Genomic DNA, 18,511 nt, shown 5'->3' with positions numbered 1-18,511 from the left:
GCATTTTATTATTATAAAAAAACCATAAACTTCTTGCTTGGATTAGTGGTATTGAGAAAGCCTTAGAGCATGATCCAAATGATTTCCTCCGTAAACTCAAAGCCTCTCTTACTGAAGAGTATCAATTGATCCCTAAATATGAAGAGGACTTGTGGGCTATGAAATCTAAGGTTAACTGGTTAATTGATGAGGAAAGAAACGTTAGATTTTTTCATCTTACTACCATCAAGCGTCGTAGCTTCAACAGGATTGATGGGATTAATAATAGTGAAAGAGCGTAGGAGTCGAATGGGGGAAAGGTTTGTAAAATTTTTCAACCCTACTTTCTTAAGCTCTACACAACGGATAGGATGTACTCCCCTTACCTAAATGACCCTACACTGTTTCGTTGGGTTACTTTAAGTGAGGCAAACTATCTAGTCTTGGATAGGGATGTGACAGTAGATGAAATTACCAAGCGATGTTTTCATGTAATCCCTATAAAGCCCTAATACTGATGGCATGCACCCTCCGTTCTACCAAAAGTTTTGGGAGATGATTAAAGACAAAGTGTGTGATATAGTGAATGGGGTCTTTGATTCCTGAAAATTCATTGCGGAGGTTAATGAAAACCTTATCACCTTTATCCTTAAAATAAATAACCCTACGATGGTGTCTCAATGTGTAATAATATTTACAAAATTGTCACTAGACTTTTGGTACTCAGACTTGCACCGCTTTTTAATAAATTGATCCCCCTATCTAGGGTAGAGGTGCTCATGGGCCGGGCGGCCCGGCCTGGCCCGTCCGAAATATGGGAGGGTTTGGGTAAAAATATAGGCCCGAAATATGGGCTTGGGCAAAAAAATGAGGCCCGTTTAGAAAACAGACCGGGCCTCAAGCACCACTTTTTTGGCCCGGGCCCGGCCTAATATAATAAATATATTTATTTTTAATTTTAAAATATTTTTAAAATACTTTTTTTAATTTTTAAAATAAATTTTTGGTATTTATTAAAAAAATGGGCCGGGTCGGGCCGGGCCCGGGGCTTATGATTTTTTTCCTGGGCTGAGCCTGGGCAAAATTTTAGGCCTATATTTCGGGCTGGGCCGGGGCTAGGCCTAGGACCCAGGCCGGGGCTAGGCCTAGGACCCGGGCCGAAATTTTTTTATGGGCCCGGCCCGAACTCGGCCCGGCCCATGAGCACCTCTAATCCAGGGTAGTTTCATTAAAGGGTATCAAACTGCTGACAATGTGATCATTTTCCAAGAAATAGGGGTAGACTTGAGAACTTTAGGTCATCCAGGGGTATCCGCCAAAGCAATCCTCTCTTGCCTTATATATTTATTCTCTGCATGGAATATCCAAACCTCCAAATCAATATCGTTGTGGAGAATCACCATTGGAAAGACGTAAACTCATCTAAGAGAGGTCTCATACTATCCCATCTATTTTTTGCTGACAACGTTATTTTATTTGCTAAGACAAATAACAGGATTGTGGAAGCCATTACAGATGTGTTGGATTCCTTTTCCGTGCAATCAAATCAAAAAGTGAGCTTCGAGATATTGAAGATCCTATTCTTTAATAATACTGTCCAACAACAAAAGGTATAGTGTTAGGAACTCTTAAATTCCAAGGTACCACCTCATTAGGAAAATATTTGGGCTTTCCCATTCACCATGGCAGGATGCGTCAAAATGACTATAACTTCACCATTGAAAATGTGAGTAAGAAACTTGGCGCGTGGAAAAGTAATTGCCTATCCCATGTGGGTAGACTTACTCTCATTCCCTCAACTTTGGCTATCATTCTGAACTATTGTATGCAATATCGTTTCCTCCCGATTAGCATTTGCAATGATCTTGATAAAATCAGTCGCAACTTCCTTTAGGATGACTCAGGTCAAATCAACTAATCCATCTTCTCAATTAGGGTCAAGTAGCAATGCCTAATAAAGAAGGGGGACTTGGTAAATGGCCAACTCAAATTAAAAATCAAGCATATATCATGAAATTGGGTTGGCGTCTCTTGATGGGAAAAACAAAACCTTAGGCTCAAGTGTTGCATGAGAAATACATCAGTGGAAGAGAATGTTTGAAATCTAGTAAGGGCTCTCCCATCACCTGAGCAACCATTGTGAAAATAGGGCCAATGCTCCAACAAGGGATGAAATGGTGATTCGTAACTACGAGAATACTAAATTTTGACGGGACAATTGGCTTGGGGAGGGACCTTTTCGTAAGTTAATCTAGGGTTCTTTAATCGTTGAAGAAGATAACATGACATTTAAAAAGGTTTGTAGAGGTTTGGAGGACCACCAAATCACTCTTTTTTCTTTCTCTCTCCCAAAGGATATCATGGATAATTTGGTTAGCCTCCCACTTTCTTTTTTTGAGGGTTTCTAACGATGGCCACTTTAACATCGATACTACGTGTCACTACATTATGCAACAAACCAAGGCTATCTTTACCCTAAAGTTCGGTGATTGGCAGTGGTTATCGAAGACTAAAATTCCTCCGAAAATCCTTTTTTTCCTCTGGGAATGTAATCACGTGATTCTCCTAACTTCAAATTTTCTTAGTAAAAGGGGAATGCAGGTTGAGGTCCTTAGTCCTTTGTGCAAGACTCACTCAGAAGTAGTGGAAATTTTGTTTTGGCACTATGCTATGCTATGAGCACAAAGTATCGGACGGTATTGAATACTAAAGGTCTTGATAACTCCCAAATCAGTCTCACATGGAATGAGTGGTTGAAGGTTAGTGTGGAAGAAAAAAGATTAACACAAAAATCACTAGATACCTATGTATATTATTTTTTGCTTTTTTTTTTCTTTGGGAAATTTGGCTTTTGCGCAATGCTATCATCTTCAAATCAAAGCATAGTCAACAGTGTCTAGAGAATAAGGTTATCAATAAGGCGGGTGGGTACACCTTGCCATTGTTGGCAGACTTAAATGCCAACCACTCCCACACACTCTCCATGTCTCTTGGATGCCCCTTGCTCCAGGTGTTTTCAAACTTAATACCGATTGTTCTTCCATAGGTAACCTAGGTAAGGTAAGGGCTGGTACCATTATTAGAAACGAGAAAGGTGAATAGGTCAGCGATTTTTTCGAACAAGTTCTTGTTGCTACTAGTATAGAGGCTGAATTGTAGGCGATTAGAGACAGGTTAACTTTAGCTTTGCAGCTTAATATTGAGTGTATTGAAGTTGAAAGTAATGTTGTTATTGTTGTTAAGTTCATTACTAATGTTGAGGCTAATAATCTTGCTTTATCTACACTTGTTAATGATTGCAAGTCACTAATGTCTAAATTTGTCTCGATTGCACTCAAGCACATATAGAGAGAGGGGAACCAGTGTGCGAACAAATTAGCTCGTTTATGGAGCATCTTTCAACAGGAAAATTCTAACACCTTTCATAGTAGGGATCTTTTGTGTATTTGTAGGGAACCCCAGCTTGTATTGAGGCTCTGTTGAAATTTGATGCCTATGGACTTAGTATGGAACCTTAGTTTGATGTAAAAAAAAAGCTATAGGGTTTAGGAAATTGAAAACATCCCGTTTTCTTTTATGGAGATCTCATCTTCTGCTTTGACCGTGGAAATGTGAAATTGGCTTGAGACGGAGCATTCAAAATCTTCTATCACCTTGCCAAGTTTGCAATGACTTGTTTGCACCGAGATGAGGGCATGCATCTTACAATTTGATGTTTGGAAATATTCCTTGAATCCCAGTAGTTTTTCAGATTTCTTCAATATTTGTAGATATGATAACTGTGTAAAACTTGGGAAAAAATTCAGAAATCGTAACATACCATTTGATAACTAAAATGATACAAATCAATGGAATGTGTTTGTAAACTACTGTGTAATGACATCACAAAAGAGTAGAACCGTATTGAAGAATACCTAACAGGATTTACTGTGAGTTTAGATATACATACTAGTTTCATACTATCATGCGGAAGCAACACAAAACTCTATATCTCAAAAAAAAAAAGACATCAGGGATTGCTCCGGTTTGAATCTGAATATGGTAATCGGATGAGAGGCAAAAGCTCCAAGTGCAAAGGCATCCACTAGGCTACCTTGTGAGGAGAGCAGAAAAGTAAAAGACCGAACATAACTGGTAAAATATGAAAGCAAAAGCAGGAACAAAGCAAGTCAATGATCACTTTGATCAAAATTTTCTTCATGGATGAGAGTCACTTCCTCTGCAAATGTGATAATGAAACCATTGATTAAACTTATCAGTGAAAGGAGTAATACAAGCTAGTAAAGGGAAAATCACCTTCTGCCTGACATACCATGCTTTGATTTTGTTTACAGGAACAAACATATTTGGAGCTTACTCTTTTAGTCTTGCATTATATGAAACAAAGGACGACGAGACTGCCAGAATTTTTGCAGAAATTGGTTCTGCTCTTCTGCTTTTGGCTGCTTTGATCTGCTCTGCAAGTGAAACTTCACTCTGCATTTTCTGTTTCTTTATAAGCTCTATATTCAATTTCTCCAGAGCTGGGATATGCGATGTGTCTCCTTTAATACTGACTTGACTGCTTATGGATTTCTTTTTGCGGATCTAAGGATAGAAGTTATTATGATAGATAAAATAAGTTAAGGAACCATGGAAATAGGTGACTCATTACATACTAATACTAGTTCTATCAACACAAGCCCTTCGAAAGCTAATTGTCTCTAATTCAATAGAATGACAACAATGAGAACATAGCACATATTCAGGCAATTTTATGCATTCTCTGGCAATCTTTCTGAGGTTTCTTACCATTTGTAATCTCTGCTTGAGTTTCATTCCTTGGGAGTCTGCCACACTCTCATCTTGCCTTGCTTTTTCTTTCATCCTTCTCTTCAGTTCTCTTGCTTTCTCTTTCTCTTCCTGCTCTTTTCTCTTTTGAACAATCCTTGCTATCCTTTCTGCTCTTGCTTTTTCCGCTCTTACCTTGGCTATCTCTTTTCCCTTGGCCTTCTCTGCAGCCCACTGTAGCTGTTCAAGAACTATTTCTTGTTTTATCTTGTCATAGCTATCCCATTCTAGCTCCACTTGGTCACTTCCTCCTTTCCTAGAAGCTTCAGCTATACTTTTCATCCATGATAGAAAGAATCTCTCCCCTAACCGTTTCCATTTCAAACGCTTTCCCCAAGCACGCTTCACTGAAGACCCAATTCTTGCCTTGCTTTCCTCACTGCAGGAGTTGTAATATCCTCAATTTCATGATCTTTAGAAGTGAGATTTATTGTAATCATTAACATTGTTTCAATGGCATACAAATTCATGCTAAAAGTATGAAAATCTCATTCCAAGATGCTTAATACGAGAAAGCGGCTAAGAAAATTAATATAAAAATAAACAAAGGATGCATCTGCAGCCAAGGGTGACTAAAAACATTTTTTTTCTCAGATCTTGTCACTTACATGTCAACTTCCCATGTTGATAACGCAAACATACACATCAATTACATGACTCATTCATTTATGTTGAGATAGAAACCGCATTACCCTTGAATGGCACTAATAAGTAATGCAAACTGCAACAGCTATTCATCAAAAACTAGAGACCACCTAAAAGAAAGTCATATATAGTTGAATCTGATACGACTGTAATAAATGTACATCCATAATGTCAGCCTGTGACAATACCATCTTGAGTTGACAGGAAAATCTTTAATCCATTCAGCCTTTTAGTCTGATAGTTAACTTCGAATTTTCTGCTAGGTCCTGCATGCCCATAATATAGCCAGCTATGGTTGGCTATCAGGGTACTAGTACCTGCTTGACACAATGATCCAAAGCTCGTATCCTGGCACAATTATTATATTATAGGATGATCTTAACACATATAAGGCTTAGTGCTCGCCCCATTTTAATTTTAACACATTGAGTATCTAGCTCGCCTGCATGTATGCAGTGGGAATTATAGCAACATAACATTACTTTGGTCTCAACCTATTGCTTAGAGTTTTAGGTCTAAGGGTTTTTGAATACATCTCTTACAGCATGAAACCATTTCCATGTTTGATGTTTAATGATACAATCCATTGCAGACATTTTTGTTAAGTTTTGTCAAAACAAAGTTACCTATGAGTGCGGGGATGTTCAGCCATCTTCTTCCTAACCTGGAAATGAAGGGATGGACAAATTTTCAATTTAATTAATAACAGCAACAACAATAACAAGAATATATCCTATTTTCTCTTCCTGTTGAAAAACTAGTCTCTATTAATAATGATTACTGCTAGAACTGCACTAAATTTGATGCCTATATATAGCAAATGATAATGCTGAATGCTGATGTAGTGAGAACAACTCTTTTTTTTTTTTCAACATATCATGGGTGCTTACCCCTATTTCAATAATATCCATGTGAAAAATAAAAATATCCCAAAACTGCTTCAGTCTTATATGACTTCACCTTGGGATCATTCAAGGCTTCTATTGTTCTTTGTTTGATTCGTAAACGTGTCTCTGCATGATACAACATTAAAATCTACGAATTTACTAAGCACATAAAGATTGAAACCAAATTAATTAATTTAAATTTTAGAAATAAGGTTACCAGCACTATGCTTCCGGCCTTTGTTCCATGGAACCCTCCCTTTATTTGCCAGTCCTATCTTCCTCCTCCTTTGCTCTTCCTTGTAGTCTTCATCATTGGAAAATTCCTGAGAGCTATAACAATCATATACATGAGCCTCCTCACTCAAGTTTTGCATCTGTTTTGATTTTATACTATCATCTGACCAACAACTGTTGCAAAACATGAATCCTTCCTCTGCACCCATGGAACTTTGCAAAGCTCTAACAGGCTGAAGGCTCAATGAACATCTACAGGAATAAGAGGAAAATACTTTCTTCACAAAAAATTGATGGTAATTTGAGAGCAACACGTTTGGTTGGCGATGCATATAATCCACCACAGAGGAAATAGGCCACAAAAGGGTGTCTGGAACATTGCTTGAATGTGGATGTCGAGCAGACAATCTCCTGATAGGTCAAAACTCAAACAAATATGGTTATACTTTGGAACAATCCGGATGCTGAAACAAGTTTTTGAGGATATAAAAACATTCCTTCAAATGTAAATAACCTAAGAACATAAGTTAATGAGAGTATGCTTGCATAACAAAGATTAATGCTTTATAGACTAGACAAGCAGAACAATCGCAGCTTTTCTAAGATAATAGAACTTCACAACAATCAAAGAATGTCAATCATGTAGTTTTCTCCTTCAAACAAGTACTTGACAACGTAATTAAGCATTCAAACAAGTTTTTTCCATGACTGCAGTATGAAACAAGAAGAATACATGGGAAATGCAAAGTGGTCCAGTGGCCAAAATGATTAGCGCATTTCAATACAGAGAAAACCACAATGCTCCTACCAGGCCAATGCCATAAATGGCAATGTGACCAGACCATCAAACTAAAATAAACAAAACATTTCGAATGTCGGTCAAAAAACTATCCTCTGTAACCACTGTAGGAGATTTACCAGGCTCATGGAATTCATCACGATATGCAGAATTTAGCAAACAGGACTACCAGAATTCAGAGTTTTAGTCTATCCAATGCAAGACAGTAAGAAATTTTCACTTTTGTTTTCAATTCAAGATATAATTTCACTGTTTAATTTCAGCTATTAGAATTATAAAATATTATTTCCAGTTAGACAAAGGTACTTATAAGACGAGCAAATTTGGATACTGCTACTCAAAAAAAAAAAATAATACAACAATATAGCATTCGAAACCCAAATTAAAAATTAACCCAGAATTGCAAAGAGAAGCCTTTTTCAAATGTTACATTATGCCTAAAAACAACAGGAAATGTAATACAGTTTCATTCGTTTCCATAGAAAAGTTAAAACTGTTGTAAACAGAGAAAGGAACTTACAAGTGAAAAAATGACATCTCAGATGGATCAACTTGTCAGAATCAAGATGGTGAGCAATGTTATCGGATTTTATGAAATGGGTTTTGGATTTTAATAAAGAATGTTCTTTCAGACTTCAGTGTAGAGTTTGGAAGGGACGAAAATGCAGATGAATAATAACCAGACGTTATGGATTGCTTTTCTCGAGTCGTTTTATCATCATCTTAGATTTTAACCATACCAAAATAATTCAACAGTTATATATTTTTAAATTTATTGCACCCAATTAATTAATTTTTAAAATATTCATATTTTAAATAATTCAGCAGAAAGAAAAGTTATTATTTGCTTTAACATATTTTCACCTTTTATCTATAGTTAAATTCGATGAGAATCCGTGCATGGTTTACACATAGGTTCGTAAATTATATTTTACACATAAAATATAATAATAGATTATTGAAAAATAATGGAGGAAAGATGAAAACATGTCTCATCGTCTAGTGGAAAAGCTTTAGTATTGTAGGAGAAACCTAAAACATAGATGGGGGCTTCTCAGTATTTGATCGAACTATTTGTTCTTCCACTCCTATCTTTTCTATTGGAAACAAATTACAACTTTAGAGAAAATGATATATACATATATATCCAGTTTCATTCCTGCTTGGCAAAAAAGAATGTTTCATGGAAAATAATGACCAGAAAATTTATTGGATTTCCAAGGAAAGCTAGCATGCATTGACATCTTGGATCCATTACTAATTACATTGGGGCAAAATGCTTACATTTTGCAAACTCCAAAACCATATTATTATTACATATCACAGCCTTTGTTTATATAGCAAATACCAAACATACAATACAAGAGTACTTCATCTGAGGTACAAAACGTATTCTTGATCCCTTAACCTAAAAAACTTTAGTTTTTTAAGTTAGGATTCAAAAATAGGTTTTAGTTTGGCTCCATTTGAGACTCACATAACTAGAGGCACCAAATCGAATCGAGAATGTCGTTTTATGAATGGATTAGGCATAAAACGACATTCTCGATGCAATGAGATGCCTCCAATTGGACTCCCAGATGAGAGCCTTTAACCTCTCAGGTGTATAATCCCATCCATTAATTACACAAATCATTAAAAAGGAAAAAAAAAAAAAAAGGCGGCCAAAAGCTAACGATCCAATACACCTAAAATAGCTAGAAGTGCAGCACAAGTCAAGGGAATAAACCAGTGCTCACAGACTGGCCATCAAAGTCCTTTGCATTAGCCAGAAAATCCTTGAAACCCTCCAATGCCTTAGCACGTTCCTTATACAAGGAATTCAACTTCTCGTTGATGGTCAGCAACACTTGCTCTCCAATGCCACCAAAGTAAGCTCGAGCAATTTTCTTCAGATGGGACATTGCAAACTCCACCTTGAACTTGACGCGGAGAGCATCCTTAATAGCATCCCTCCATTTCAGCATCTTTGTCTGGGTCACTTGATGGAGCTCAAGATCTTCCATCTCTTTTATTGTTGCACAGAAAAGCAGATAAATTTTCCCAGTAATATTCGTGTTCATTGGACTCGAAGCCGAGACATCACCATAAGCATTCATGATTCTTTCCACAGTAGGGACCAAAGATATTGGAAAACTGTATCTTCCAATTGTTTTTTGCTCCCCATTGAAGCAAATCGTGAAGTCAGATAAATCCACATTGCTTGCAACATCTTCATCAATTTTCAGAAGAAACTCGGTAATGGTGTTTGGTTGGATAATCAGAGAATTCTCTGGATTTGTCACTTTTGAAGGAACCAGATCATCCTTTAGGTCATCAAGTTCTATACCATCCAGCTGGAAAGAAAGAGTCGGGATATTATCTCACAAGCAGAGAGATTATCGAAAATTATCTGATACACTGTCAAAATTTTTAGATTTTTCAAGCAGAGTTGGTAGAATGGTAAGTGAGGGTTAGAGTATATTAAAACAGCCATTAAGAAAGTGGGATATGTAATATATTCTTAACATTGCTCATGAAATTAAAAAATCTATATTATTAATGTACAATACGAACTCCAAGATTATTTAGAGTAAAATTTATGCATATACATAAGATGCTTTCAAAGAAAATGATAATTTTTCAAGATTTCTCAAAGCTTAGAAGCAATTTCCATACCTCTTCAGCATTTCCTTCAACGTCAGAGTTCATCCCTTGTCCTTCATCCTGCAAAATAGAACGGCTTCTTTCTAGTATCCTATTTTTACCACTATAATCATATATATTCTTATACATGCATTACTTAATTTTAATCCCGTTGACCCTTTGAAAATAAAATAGGAAGTTTCAAATTTATCACATATTGTCTCAAATTCATATGTATGCTGGGCAATTTTTGCCATCAGTCTCTGTACTTTTTATTTCACTTTCTCTCCTTCAACTCTCCATCTAATCATATTCTGATTAAAGCTTCGGAGAAAGTTATCAAATATCAACTCCCTGATTTCAATTTTTACATTTACTTATTGCATACGCAAAAATATATAGTTAAGTCAATATAAAATTGCTAAAAGTATATAAATAGGGGGATAATGCGCTTCAGCACACTCGAACCCATATTCTCTTGTATTGGCAACAATGACTATGTTAATCGAATTAAGACTCAATTGGCAATTTTATGTGTATAATTAAATCAAAATTTTCATTTGGACATTTATATATTTAGATATGAAATATATGCTAAAAATTTTAAAATGTGAGCTTTTTTGTAGTAGCATGTACTCATACCCGACACTCAATTTCAAATCCAGATGACATAGCCATATACAAAGCAACAATGATAACTTCAACTCATAAAGCTAAGATAAATTTACCTTGACATCAAAATTTGGATGAGAATATGATAGATCAACAGAAATTTCTTGTTTCTGAAGATCAGTTGCAGGAACTTGCCGGTAACCAGCAATTAAATATTCGATGAGGTCCTCCAATTTACCATTCTCTGCTGTGAAACTCTCAAATTCTTTCTGCAAAACATTTGTTCTTTACTATTATTTTGCACAACAAAAAGCTTAAAAAATAATTAAAACATATAGAGAAAAACCTAATCATCAAAACAGATTTCTTTACTTGCTGATCTCTAGCTTCACTCTTGTTCTTTTTCTTTTTAATTTTCCGTAACTCCCCTTTCCAACCTATTTGTTTGTTTGAAGCCTCATGATTTGAAACCCGGGAATGCATGACTAAGGATCACTTACCTGAAAGTTCCAATTGCTTTGCAAATCAAAATACTGAAGACCCGGATTTAGATTTTTTAACAAGTTGACAAAAATGAGATAAAAAATAGAGAAAATAAGCCCAGAAAATCTTTAGAGAGAACAAACATAAAAAATAAATAAAGGAAGAAAAGAATCTGATTCAAGTAAAATCGAATGCTTCACCTGGTTCACAATCCCGAAGTCCAGCTGCGTAGCAGTTTCCTCTACACTCTAGTCTTTTTTTCTGCAGCAACTTGCATTCAAAGTCATCCAAAGGAATCTAAAGGATTTTCAATGACAAAATAGTCGAGGTTTGAAAAAAGAAACTTTTTTTTATGTTTGAACTTGAACCATTCGATTAAACCCCAAAAGTTATTGAAACCGTTAGATTAATCGATGATGATGAGAAAAACAAAAGAAAAAGTGGTTGCTTTTTGTTCAAGTTCTGTGTAGTGGCCATTACTGTAGTTCAATCGCACGATTAGCCTCAGTGATCGAACGTTTTAGACCCTCTTTCTTGTCTGTTAGTGCGTTGGTCGGTCGTCGTACTCTCTTATGTGGAAAGTCCTTCCCCCACGGAATTAATTTAAAATTATACATAAATTATTATTTAATGTAAAATTAATTTTAATTTTATATAATTTTATATACACAATTTTATTTGATCAAATTCTTATAAATTATGAACACAATTATTAATATAACATTATTTTATATTTATATAATACAATATCAAATTAAAATTTATGTATATTATTGTATATTAAATCAAAACTTATATATAAATTTAAGATTTATATTATTATATATCCTTAACTTGTTCTTAAGACTGAATAAATTATCAACTCAAATAGAAAAACATGACAAATTTCATTTTAATTAAAACAAAATATATTATTTGAAAGTATTTTCATTTTAAATTTTTTTAAAAAGGTCAATAAATTCTTGATTAAATCGATATCACAAATGAATTGAGCACCAACTCGATTAGTAAAACTATGAAAATCTTTCCAAAAACTTACATGAAGTGAGTTTAAACCGAAGTTATTTAATTCAATAAAATATTAATTTTATCACTAAACCAAAACTTTATCTTAATATAATGTTTACATTTTAATTGTTCTGTGCATACTTTATTACTAGGGGCAATGCCAAGAGGCTGGCAAGCCCAGCCCTATAAAATTAAATTACACTTTAGCCCTTTAAATTTACAAGATTTTAATTTAATAATAAGTAAAATCACATTTTAATCCCTCCAAAATGATAAAATTTTGATTTAATTATTTAAAAAATATAAAGATATAAGTTATTAAAATTGTAAAATTGCATTTTAACTCTCATAAAAATATACAACCTCATTTCAACTCGTCTAGAAAAAATTTATGGCTTAACACCTATTTATTACCTTCATCAATTGTATGTATTGATAATGATGTTGATCGACTTGGTGTCACAACTATGATAAACAATTGTAGTGCATTTAGCATTCTTAATATGATATATTTATATATTTAAATTTCATTTTACTAACAATTTAATTTATTTTTATTTTATATCGTATATATTTCATGTGTTATTATTAATTAGTTTCAAATTATATGTTATTTTCAAACTAGCATATATATTTTAAATACATAATTTCCACATGTGATAGAATTTTTAGTAATAACTATGAAAAAGAACAATAATAATATACAAACTCTTAATTTTTTTTCAATTAATAAATAATTAATTAAACATTAAAATAATGTAATCGTTAAAATATGATATAATATATCATTGTTAAGTTTTCACAACTAAAAATAATAGTAAACAAAATTCATTTATAATAATAAATATAGTTGAAATTAGAACTTACATGGGCTGGGTGACCCACTCAGGTTTGAAGGCCTATTCGAAAAGTGAGAGAATTTAAATATATATATATATATATATATCGGTTCGAAAAATGGGTTTAAACAAAAAATAAGGTCCGCTTTTAAAACGGATTGGGCCTTATATAGGATTTTTTGGTCTAAGCTCGACTCGAATCAACTGTTTTGCTATTGTTTCATTGTTATTTTGTTGTTATATTATTACTATTTTGTTGTTATTTATTAGAATTTTTTATAACTCTTATTATTTAGACCTAAAATTTTACATCGGTTTAGCCGATGATCATCTAATTGAAATCACAATATATATATATATATATAACCAAATAGATGTTTTCTTTAAAGAAAAAACAAATATATTTATTCATTAGTATTTATCATTCTTTTTGGTTTTCCTCTAATGAAAATTGGTTAATATCGAGAATGGATTAAAATTTGAGACCGTTTTCCTCTAACGAAGATTGATTGAAGTCACTGAGAATGGATTAAAAATATCACAAATTTTGGAAGATCATCTGAGAAATACATGGTATTATATTACTTATGATTTTCTTCATCCAAATGTGATTCTTCGTGCATGAATGGTTGGAAATGCTAGAGCTGCTGGGGCTCGTGCTTCAATTCGTTATTCTGATGGGAAGGAGCTGTTGGTTGAGATGGTTTTATAGGACATGCAACCAATGTGATAGCCGAATTCTGGGCCTTTTTGAACGTTCATTTACTTGATGAAGATTTGCAATTACAAAAATCTTCTTCTTCATCCTATTATCACTCATCTCTTAGTAGCTTCAATAATAATTACAATAAACTTTGATCATGATCCTTTTATAAAAATACACATGTTCAATCAATTCAATAAATATTTATACAAATATATTGAACAATTTCTTTATGCTTCTAACATTCTAAATCCTCCAAAGATTTTAATATAAACTTCCACTATATAGTGATTCATGTAAAAATCTATAACAACAATGATTAGATGTGAGTCAAATCTTTCGTAAATTGTCATATTAAAGATTATTGTATCCCCCATAAAGAATATCTTTCCAATGCCAAGGTTTAGTGAAAAACTTAATTTTTCTTATTTTGTTTTTGCAAAACTACTCAATTAGTACCCCCACTGGCTTTATTGAAACATCCCTAACCCGTCTCCGTTGCTGGATTAGGGTTAAGGAGCATTACCATATAATCGAAAACATTTAGACTTTAAATCATTTAATAAATTAATCATAACATAAAACATTCATACACATGCATTTTATCCCTAAATCTAGCCTTCGATGCCCTAAAAATAGCTTAGAAACAATTCGAGACTAATTTGAAACAAAACAAAAGTTTTTTTGACAAAGTTGTAAATTTTAGAAAATAGGGGTCACACGGCCGTGTCCTAGCCCGTGTCATCACTCGTGTAACTCTCTAAGCAGGTAACTCACTGACTTGCTTACTAAGGAACTCTTAGATGACACACGGCTGTGTCGCCAGGCCGTGTGCCTCACACGGCTGAGTCACACGCTCATGTCTCAGACCGTGTGAACCCAAAATTAACTTGAAATCAAGTCATTTCAATTCTGTTTCATGCATAACTTGTCAAACCACTTAAGCACACAATCAAGGGTTCAAACACCATTCAAAATTTGCATAAACATACCATTTCAAACATCTTAAATCACCTAACCCATATGCCATTCAAAGGCACCACAAATACATCTAAACACCATTTACCAAAACATGTTAACATTGCTTCATTCCATGCATAAAGACCTAATTCCACTATGTGCCTAAAACACATTATAAATGACCCTTTCCAAGCTAACATCAAAATGCCAAAAGGCCATGCATAACAATTACCTAAAAGTGATCAAAGAGACTTAACTTAACAAGCATTACAAGTCTATCACCCATACATGTTAATACTTTCATTTCCTTCCATAATAACCTAGTTCAAATATGAACTAAAACTTGTCACAAGTACCCATTTTCAAACCATCACCAACATGCCAAGAAACTTTATAAATAAACACTTTAAAGCAACCAAACAACATAACTTGGTAAAGCATCAAAATGTACTAAACCAACATAGCTTTCCAAATATTATACGTGCCATAACTTTATTAACACAAACACCATAATACCATTGCAAACACCTTATACATGTCATTATTAACCTTGACCAAAATGCTCAAAATCTACCGAATTGATTGTTGGATAGTGTGATAAGTCTCTAACGAGCTTCCAACAGAATCGAGCTTTCGATAATTTATAAAATAATAGAAAGAAAACTACATAAGCAACGAGTGCTTAGTAAGCTCGTATAAGCCTTAAACATAACTTACCATTTTTTTTATAATATCATTCATAGAATAAGCATAAACCAAAATCAAGTCATAAGCTTAGTATAAGCCTATTGGAACACCATCAAACTCACGAATTAGTAAGTTCATCAACATCACATAATCATCAACATTTTCATATAAGATTATGAACCATTTCATTTACTTACTTACCATTCCATTTCAAATGCTTAGCATAAGCCTAAACAACATCATCAATTCACAAGTTAGAGCACTTATCCATGATATAAATGAGTTCATCCATAAAATATGTGGTTTACCATATATAAACATACCATTTTGCATCATCAATGCTACCATAATGTCATGATTCATTACAATTTCATACTTACCATTTTGTTCTCTTTTTTGGCCTCTTAAACCATCTAGAATTACATCGGGTACTCGAGAAAGCTCACACATAGTGTGTCTTTACATATAATTGTAACCTTTTTATTTACATCATTGCTCACACGAGTTGTGGGTCAGAATGTAAGCTACACGATGTTGCTCACATGAGTTGTGGAGTACCTGCAACAAATGCAGGACCTCAGCCATTGGTAGGACATTCAAGACTAGCACCTGAAACATGAAATCTCTAATGACATGTCATTCGTATCCTAAGAATTCCTAAGGTTCAACCGGGACTCGATATCCGTCAATTCATCATAGCATTGGTATGTTCATATATCGATCCATTTGCAATATAAATAACATAATAACAATCAACTTAATTAACATATACACAATAATTGTTCATACAAACTTACCTCAAAAGTTAGGGCGTATTAAAATAGTCGAACTAATCCAAAGCTTTAACTTTTCCTCGATCTAAGTCCGAACGTGGTTTATCTTGATCAAAATGGATAATTTCAATCAATTAAAGACTTCTAGAATTCAATTTAATCCATATTTCATTTTTTGCAAAATTACCAATTTTCCCCTATTATTTTAATTTTCACAATTTAGTCCTTAAGTCCATATCTTGCAATTTAACCATTTTAACTTAAATCCAACTTAACCACAATCACAAGGGACCTTGGAACAACTCATATTTACCTTAATTTCATAATGAAACCCATATTTTTGCATCTTTAACAATTTAATCCTAATTCCAAATTTCATTAAAAATCATTTAACAAAACATATTCATTTTTCAACAAGAACTCATAATCTATCAACCAACATCAACACCTACTCAAAACAATTCATGGAAAGTCCCTCAACCTCTGAAATTTTTGCAAATTGACCCCCGGGCTAGCTAGATTAAGCTAAAACAATCACTAAAAACTAACCTCAAAATACCAACATGCATGAATTATGCTTAAATGAACCTTCAAAGCACAAAAATGGTGTCTTTTTCCTCTTCAATTTTGGTGGAGAAATAATTGGGGAAGATGATACAATTGTAGTCTTAATTTAATTTAATTTAATTTATCAAATTATTATTTTAACCTTAGTTAATAATTAAACAAAACATCAAATCCATGTCCATATTTATCCACTAATTCCTTAAATGGTTTATTTACCATTTAAGTCCATTTACTTTCATTTCTATAGTCATTTAACCCTTTTAACTAATAGAACTCAACTTTTACACTTTTTACAATTTAGTCATTTTTACTTAATTAACCATTTAAACCTCAAAATTTCTTAACGAAACTTAAATAAAACCTTAATAACACTCCATAAATATTTAATAAAATATTTACGGATCGGTTTATAGAGACGAGGTCTCAATACCTTATTTTCTAAAACCACTTGACTTTAAGGTTTACCACTTAAACCTAATTGTTCTTCCATTTAAAATAAATCATTAAATCAAATATTTAACCCACACATCAGATTTGTGACCCCAAAACCACTGTTCTGACGCTACAGAGAAATGGTTGTTACATTTATGCCTTTAGATGTTTCGACTACTAGTCCAGAATTTCATGAATTTAATTCTACTTGAATTGCGTCTTTCCATTTTGGCCAAGTTTTTCCATATCTATAATTCTCAATAGATTTTTTCAAGATCCTCATTTTCTTTCATTGTCACAATAATATTATTGCATAAAATATCGTTGTCGACAACTTTTCTATTTCAAGGTTTCATATTTTCTTGTGTTGACATAACTTATTGAGATCTCTTTATTTTCATTGTTTCCATTTTAGGTATTTTAAGAGTTTTAATAATTAATTATGTCTTAGGTCTCTTTTGGAGCACCTATCTCCACTATATGACCATATAGATTTATTCTTTTCTTTTACAAGAATTTTCATCTTTGGAACCAATCGAACTACCATGCTTTAGGCATGCATTACCTTTAATTAGTTTAACAAGTTGTCCTATGGGACTTCAATTCAAATCAAAACATTAGCTAGTATATAACATTTGGTTCATCAAACTATTAAATGCATCTAATAGTTAAGTCGTAATAAAGTGAATTATCTTCTTGAACTTCTAGTTCAAATTACTTTTAAGAATATCTATATAATGATAATTCATTCCAAGTAATTTATTTTATCCAACTATTATTTCTCTCCCCTAATGTTGGAAAAGTATCAAATCAAATAATAATCACGAATAATGTTATAATTGAATCTCCAATTTATTCAACACATTTAATAATATAATGAGACTCATATCTAATGTGTATTCCCAACTTTCTTTGAATACTCATTTTGTGTATTGTAGTGGAGCAAGTTAAACATATATCGCACATTTAAAAATTTTAAAATGGGTTGTATTTGACTCTTGACCAAAAGCTAATTGTAATGGGGAGCATTTATCAAAACTTATTGGCATTATGCCTACAAGTGCTGATTCATATAAAATATCATATCCTTAAATATATACAAAAGTTTTGTTCTCAAAATATATGATTTAACTACTAACTAAGGCATTGAATCATTAATTATGTTAAACTATTTATACGCATAAACATTAGGTTTTGTGATACTTACTCATTCTAACAATCTAATATACAATAATTATTGAAAACTTGAGAAATAAATTCATCAACATTAGCAAGAATAGTATCGATTGCATAATTTGAAAGTATTGTTCTTAAATAAATCAAGTAATTTTGCAAATTGCAGGTTGTTGGTTGATAACTCTAATGTGATTAACTTGTAGATGTACCCACCACAATTATATCAAAATATCCACTTGTTGGATAAATTGGCGCATAATTCTTTCAGAATT

At 33.1% G+C, this 18,511-nt stretch overlaps 2 protein-coding genes across 6 annotated transcripts; both read right to left on the bottom strand.

Annotated features, from left to right (window-relative positions):
• Nucleotides 1-3,780: 3,780 nt before the first annotated feature.
• LOC105783667 (uncharacterized) lies at nucleotides 3,781-8,092 on the bottom strand. Of its 3 annotated transcripts, none has more exons than XR_001130168.2 (7): nucleotides 7,895-8,091; nucleotides 6,559-6,986; nucleotides 6,415-6,467; nucleotides 6,081-6,118; nucleotides 4,771-5,188; nucleotides 4,276-4,566; nucleotides 3,781-4,198 (listed from the first exon to the last, which is right to left on the bottom strand). XR_001130168.2 is itself a non-coding variant. In XM_052626680.1 (7 exons), the coding sequence occupies exons 1-7, from the start codon at nucleotides 7,909-7,911 to the stop codon at nucleotides 4,177-4,179; spliced, it is 1,206 nt and encodes a 401-aa protein (XP_052482640.1). In that variant the 5' UTR covers nucleotides 7,912-8,092; the 3' UTR covers nucleotides 3,781-4,176. The 3 variants fall into 3 exon arrangements, 2 of the variants coding, with proteins under 2 accessions (XP_052482640.1, XP_012464703.1); XM_052626680.1 differs by having other exon boundaries at nucleotides 4,337-4,566; nucleotides 7,895-8,092; XM_012609249.2 differs by having other exon boundaries at nucleotides 4,292-4,566.
• Nucleotides 8,093-8,659: 567 nt separating this feature from the next.
• LOC105783832 (uncharacterized) lies at nucleotides 8,660-11,453 on the bottom strand. Of its 3 annotated transcripts, none has more exons than XM_052626805.1 (5): nucleotides 11,295-11,453; nucleotides 10,984-11,111; nucleotides 10,728-10,880; nucleotides 10,033-10,080; nucleotides 8,660-9,710 (listed from the first exon to the last, which is right to left on the bottom strand). In XM_052626805.1, the coding sequence occupies exons 2-5, from the start codon at nucleotides 11,092-11,094 to the stop codon at nucleotides 9,090-9,092; spliced, it is 933 nt and encodes a 310-aa protein (XP_052482765.1). In that variant the 5' UTR covers nucleotides 11,095-11,111; nucleotides 11,295-11,453; the 3' UTR covers nucleotides 8,660-9,089. The 3 variants fall into 3 exon arrangements, with proteins under 3 accessions (XP_052482765.1, XP_052482766.1, XP_012464960.1); XM_052626806.1 differs by having other exon boundaries at nucleotides 10,984-11,144; nucleotides 11,295-11,398; XM_012609506.2 differs by lacking the exon at nucleotides 11,295-11,453 and having other exon boundaries at nucleotides 10,984-11,278.
• Between the last annotated feature and the right edge of the window lie 7,058 nt (nucleotides 11,454-18,511).

The sequence above is a fragment of the Gossypium raimondii genome, chromosome 13 (assembly GCF_025698545.1).
Source record: "Gossypium raimondii isolate GPD5lz chromosome 13, ASM2569854v1, whole genome shotgun sequence".
Taxonomy (NCBI): Eukaryota; Viridiplantae; Streptophyta; class Magnoliopsida; order Malvales; family Malvaceae; genus Gossypium; species Gossypium raimondii.
The sequence above is the reverse complement of the archived record's forward strand: the minus strand, read 5'-3'. Positions and strand labels throughout refer to the sequence as shown.

Excerpts from the sequence above, each read along its gene's own strand:
- LOC105783832 (XM_052626805.1), bottom strand. The coding sequence starts at position 11,094 with ATGCATTCCCGGGTTTCAAATCATGAGGCTTCAAACAAACAAATAGGT. Across the intron at positions 10,081-10,727 it reads ATCCAAATTTTGATGTCAAG|GATGAAGGACAAGGGATGAA; the intron begins GTAAATTTATCT and ends TCTATTTTGCAG. Across the intron at positions 9,711-10,032 it reads TTGAAGGAAATGCTGAAGAG|CTGGATGGTATAGAACTTGA; the intron begins GTATGGAAATTG and ends CTTTCTTTCCAG.
- LOC105783667 (XM_052626680.1), bottom strand. Across the intron at positions 6,119-6,414 it reads AAGCCTTGAATGATCCCAAG|GTTAGGAAGAAGATGGCTGA; the intron begins GTGAAGTCATAT and ends CTTCATTTCCAG. Across the intron at positions 4,567-4,770 it reads TCAAGCAGAGATTACAAATG|ATCCGCAAAAAGAAATCCAT; the intron begins GTAAGAAACCTC and ends TTCTATCCTTAG.